General features: G+C 39.3%; 1 protein-coding gene across 1 annotated transcript; it reads left to right on the top strand.

The window, feature by feature from the left end:
• Nucleotides 1–700: 700 nt before the first annotated feature.
• LOC113239269 (DNA helicase MCM8-like) lies at nt 701–4,411 on the top strand. The gene is made up of 5 exons (XM_026476190.1): nt 701–949; nt 1,687–1,826; nt 2,762–2,852; nt 3,352–3,479; nt 4,005–4,411. Exons 1-5 carry the CDS (start codon nt 701–703, stop codon nt 4,252–4,254), a joined length of 858 nt encoding a protein of 285 aa, XP_026331975.1. The 3' UTR covers nt 4,255–4,411.
• The last annotated feature ends 1,078 nt before the right edge of the window (nt 4,412–5,489 follow it).

Genomic DNA, 5,489 nt, shown 5'->3' with positions numbered 1-5,489 from the left:
GGAAGAGATCTCTTATAGAGATAAGCTCACCTTTGTATATGTCCATTATAACGTGTGTTTCATGTGTCTTTTCTTTGTACAATAAAGAATATATTAAATATCACGGTAAAGGTCTCTACAGATTTGTTCGATTTTTGACGATTGTTATTGGCGCCCGAAGTGCTGTGGTTTGACGATCAACAACATCTATCAGCTAACAGATTTACTCAAATTTTATATATACTTAGTTACTGTTGCCTGTTAGCGATCGATAAATATCAGGGTCAAAATCTAACAAATTTGTACCCACTATGCCTAATTTAAATCACAGTATCGACCGATAAAAAAAAAAGATATCGACCGTCTGTTTTGTACACATTTACTCGATTTCGTCTGACCACACGTGGCGATCGACAAAAAATACTATGTCGATCGTCAAAAAATCGAGCAAACCTGTAGGCACCTATAGTAAATAAAGTGTAAACAGTAATTGAATATAGATAACGCCTTTTTTTTTAATTTGTCAACGAGTATAGTATTTGATCTGTAAAGGCACAGATTACTTAATAGTTATCGTAAAGGTACCAAATGACATTACATTTTCGTTCGTTTACATCTCTCTTACGTGACATAAATTTCGTCACTTCACAATATTATTAACGATTAATAACATAAGTTGTTGACAATAACATAAGTTAATAAATTAGTAAGTTAGTGCTGAATGCGAGTATCGCAACACCGGTCGTTGTGGCGATCTTCGGGCAAGGCCTATGTCCAGCAGCGGACGGCTGTCCAATTAAAACATAAATATAAATCTATGAATGTAGGTGTCTACGTATGCGGTGCGTCAGCTTCCGCAGGCGGTTTGACAGTGGCTTTGGGACGGGAAGCCGGCGGTGACTTCGCGCTAGAAGCTGGCGCTTTGGTACTCGCTGATAAAGGAGTTTGTTGCGTTGATGAGCTTGATAAGGTAGGTCCTTAATTCCTTGAAGACAGTACACGCCAAATCGACGAATTGGTAAACAACATGGAAGCTATTGGAAGTTCGCGACCTAGCCCTAATCGTGTACATTAAATGGTACCCAGTAACTCAAGTTCAGAATATGGGATATCGTAATAAGACTGTGCCGCTTCATTCTGAACTCAGATTGCGTTTAAACTTATACAGTTAGTCTCTATGAAATTGATGAAATATGTGCTATCGCTGCAAATAATCAGGCAAAGCGGTACATTCACGATTTTTTATGCGCAATACGAGTATATCGGTAGCATAATTTAACCGCCTCTGTGGCCAAACGGTTACCATGCTGGACTGCCAAGCAGAGGTCCCGGGTTCGATTCCCGGGCCGAGGAACTATTTCTATGGTCTACATTTATTTCTCTCGTGAGAGGGTGCAACATGCGGTTGTCTATGTGTGTATTTAAGGCAGTCGCGATACAGGGATTCCCTAATGCGGGGCTAAAAAAAATTCCAAATTTGGGGGTCACCACATATATCGACACTGAATCGCATTAAGCCGGTCAGAAAAAACGTTATGTCGATGTAATAAGAACGAAAGCGACTTTATGTGTTTCACTTATTGCACGGACTCAAGGCGATTGCGCGTTAATAAGTTTGGTGACTCCTTTTACGGCTTAAGATTCCGTGTATATTTTTATTGCAATGCGCGCTCCGCGTCATTTGTCAATTAGCCTGTTATATTCTAGATGACAGCTCATCACAGCAGTCTGTTAGAAGCGATGGAGCAACGCCGAGTGAGTGTAGCTAAGGGTGGTGTAGTATGCAGTCTTGCCGCTCGCGCTACTGTACTGGCTGCGGCGAATCCTGCTGGTGGCAGTTATAATAGGTATTTGTTTAAATACCCATAAAGTTACACTGAGTTTTTTTCATTAAGCGAAATATATATCGTAGTTAGGCTATGAAACGTATAAGATAGACACGGTGAAATCCATTGCACGTATTTAAACATTTGTCTTTTGGAAATAAAGTTTACTCTTTTACTGTAAAATAAGCTCTTAGTACCCTGACGTGTTTATCACGGCACACGGGAAAGAAAATTTTATTGCGATATCTCTAATAATAATAACAATTGAAACCTATTCTTCATAAATGAACGTAAAAAATGATTGAAAAATTTTGCGCTACTTTGTAATTTTTTTTTAATCGAACTTAGTCAATTGTATTCCGGGTTCACAAGCGGGATCTTCTTCTGTTTTCATATTGTTTAATGTCAAAAACCGATTGTCCATGTGTTCGAAATACGTCACAACGTCATTTATTTTTGGGTCTCACATGTCTCCAAATAGGTACACTTGAATTTAAAAAGTTTATAGAACTGTTTAGTAAAGCCAGACCTTTAATCTCCGTTTTAAACGTAACTGATGTTTAAAATTGATTTATTTCACAGTCGTGTCTTACTATAAATACAGTTTCTTGACACCAGTACGAGTACTAAAAAACCCGACCTCAAAAGTAAGTGGAATTACATCAATTTGCCAAGTTTTATTGAAATCGGTTACCGGAAAGTGCGCAAAACCGGATTCATCCCCTAGTTTGCGACCCTCAGAGGTAGAATATTTTCTTCAAGTTTAAATGAAACCAATACTGAGGTACCGTCTGTCCAATAAAAAAGTATCTTCAAAATCGGTTCAAAAATTTAGTTTGTTTAGTTATCGCGTAACATACATACAAAAAAAAGCAGTCGAATTGAGAACCTCCTCCTTTTTTGAAGTCGGTTAAAACGCAACTCTAACTATATCAAAACCTTGCACTTTGCTTCAGAGCTAAAACGGTGGCTGAAAACCTGAAATTAAATTCCGCGCTGCTGTCACGATTCGACCTGGTGTTCATTCTTCTAGATCAACCTGATGAGGTATAGATAATAATTCTGTACGCTTAGAATAATAACGCATAGAATGATAGTTTCATATCAAACGAACTGTCACAAGTGAGGCAAAAATCAAATTCATGTAGGCTAGTTTTAGTAGTAGGTTAATTTTCGGTTTTAGTGAATATTTATATAAAAATACAAGTTGAAACGCGTTACTTCCTTGTGGAATGTGATGTTAGTATCTATTTTATGTTTATCTGACGTATTTTTACATATTATTTTACATTATTTATTATACATTTCATTTACTGCACATTTCGTAATTTTTAGCTAAAATTCTTGAGCTGTTCGCGGTGCAAGTTAACCTTGAGCACTGAACGGCCCGCCCGCTCGTGTAGGCCCTTTGGGAGCACTTCACTTTGCCTCACTTAGCGTGTGCGGACTAGGTTTCTATGCGTTATTATTCTAAGGCTGTACGTGTAAGTAATAGGTAGGGCTTGCGTGTATTATATAACTAAATAATTCTATTTGCATATTGCAGAAAATAGATGCTATGCTTTCGGAACACGTACTAGCGTTACATTCTGGGCAGAATAGCAACAATTCGAAGAGAAGCAGTCTTAATGTTAGCATTGACACCAGTCAAAGTAATCAAGATGCTTCTTTGAGGTACATGTGTCACATTTACTAGTGCAATTAATACACGGCGCCGCCATTAACACGCATTGCAAAACTAGGTGTGGTGTAAACTTTTGTATGTACACTGGTAGTCGTATATAAAATCATTGACTGGTAGTGTATAGCGCATTGTATGTTTTTTTGTACACGACCTCAGTAGCTCAATGGTTTGCATTGTGGGCGCGGACGAAGTCGCAGGTGCGATTCCCGATAGGACCAATTTGAAAAATGAGTTTTTCTAAATTTGATACTGGTCTGGGTGTTCTGGGTAGCGCCCCAGAATTAATTCCGTTGCTTTGGTACTTATAGTACACGAAATAGCCTAGTTTGAGATAAGGTAATTGGTGTGGTTGCCTATTACATTATTATTGTATTATACTGTGTACTCTCATATAACCACCAATTTTACGGGAACAATCACAATAGGACCAAGCTCATCAAGTTAAAAATAAAATCAATGTAGGTACGAAAAATAATACAATACAACATGCTACGGCATGCTTTATTATTTCACAGTAAACGGCTGCGGTTAAAACCTGGAGAAGTTATCGACACCCTACCTCTAGTTTTACTACGGAAATACTTTGCCTATGCCAGAAGATATGTACACCCGAAACTAAGCAATGAAGCTGCAAACACTCTGCAAAGTTTTTACTTAGAGTTACGTCACAATTACCAAGATGGCGCCGATGGCACTCCTATTACTACTAGACAACTCGAGGCCTGCATAAGACTTACACAGGTAAACATTTTTACAAGGTTTTAGCAACAGTAGAGCTCGTTGTGAAAGAGTTCGTCCAGGGAAGTAAAAAAAAAAGTAAAGGTGCTAGTGAAATTACAGGTACATGGAACCTCGACTACTTACGAGGTATGTAAATTAAGTAATGAGACTGGCAACGTTGCGTTTGATCTGGCAACAGGAAGCGCGGGGCTTGGGAGGAACATGTGATCCACCTTCAGTACGAGTTTGATCTCACTCGAGTCATTTGGTTGTGCGTAGCGATTGTTTTTGTGAAACAGTTTTTTCTATTGCGTTCTAAAAATGAATGACATCAATTTCGAGCAACGGTGTGCTATCAGGTTTTGCTTCAGACTTGGTCACAGTGCAACGGAAACTCTTCTTAAACTTCAGCAGGCCTACGGAGATAGTGTTTTGTCAAGAGCCCAGGTTTTTCGGTGGTTTAAGGCATTTTCAGTAGGAAGAGAGTCGATTGAAGATGAACCACGAAGCGGAAGGCCTTCATCTTCAAGAACCGATGAAAATGTCGACAGAATCCGGGATCTTGTGCGTTCAGATCGTCGGTTGACAGTCAGAATGATCGGGGAAGAGTTAAATTTGACTCACACCACCGTTCATCAAATTTTGACCAATGAATTGGGGATGAGAAAAATCTGCACAAAAATGGTTCCAAAAAACCTTTCGCAAGACCAGAAGAACATCAGGAAGGAAAGGTGCCTTGACTTTTTGGATTCAATTGAAAATGACCCCCATTTTCTGTAACGTGTCATTACTGGTAACGAGACTTGGGTGTTTGAGTACTACCCAGAAACCAAACGCCAGAGCATGGAGTGGCACACTTCAACCTCTCCAAGGCCAAAAAAGCAAGGATGGCGAAGTCAAAAATCAAATGCATGCTGATTTGTTTTTTCGATATCCCCGGAATCGTCCACAAAGAGTTTCTTCCCCAAGGTCAAACGGTCAATCAACACTTTTACCGAGAGGTTCTTGAAAGACTCCGAAAGGGTCATTCGTGTGAGACCATACATCAAGAACAAGTGGGTGTTGCATCACGATAATGCTCCTTGTCACACAGCAATTTCAATAAACGAGTTTTTGGCCATTATAACATTCCTGTGGCTCCTCAGCCTCCTTATTCGCCTGACTTGAGTCCTTGTGACTTTTTTCTCGTCCCAAAGTTGAAAAATCACCTCAAGGGAAATCATTTTGGGACAGTCGAAAAAATTCAAACGGCTGTAACCGACCAGCTGAAGGTTATTCCA

The sequence above is a fragment of the Hyposmocoma kahamanoa genome, unplaced genomic scaffold (genome assembly GCF_003589595.1).
Source record: "Hyposmocoma kahamanoa isolate Upper Pololo Valley unplaced genomic scaffold, ASM358959v1 99743, whole genome shotgun sequence".
Taxonomy (NCBI): domain Eukaryota; kingdom Metazoa; phylum Arthropoda; class Insecta; order Lepidoptera; family Cosmopterigidae; genus Hyposmocoma; species Hyposmocoma kahamanoa.
The sequence above is the reverse complement of the archived record's forward strand: the minus strand, read 5'-3'. Positions and strand labels throughout refer to the sequence as shown.

Excerpts from the sequence above, each read along its gene's own strand:
- LOC113239269 (XM_026476190.1), top strand. The coding sequence starts at position 701 with ATGCGAGTATCGCAACACCGGTCGTTGTGGCGATCTTCGGGCAAGGCC. Across the intron at positions 1,827-2,761 it reads GCTGGTGGCAGTTATAATAG|AGCTAAAACGGTGGCTGAAA; the intron begins GTATTTGTTTAA and ends ACTTTGCTTCAG. Across the intron at positions 2,853-3,351 it reads TTCTAGATCAACCTGATGAG|AAAATAGATGCTATGCTTTC; the intron begins GTATAGATAATA and ends TGCATATTGCAG.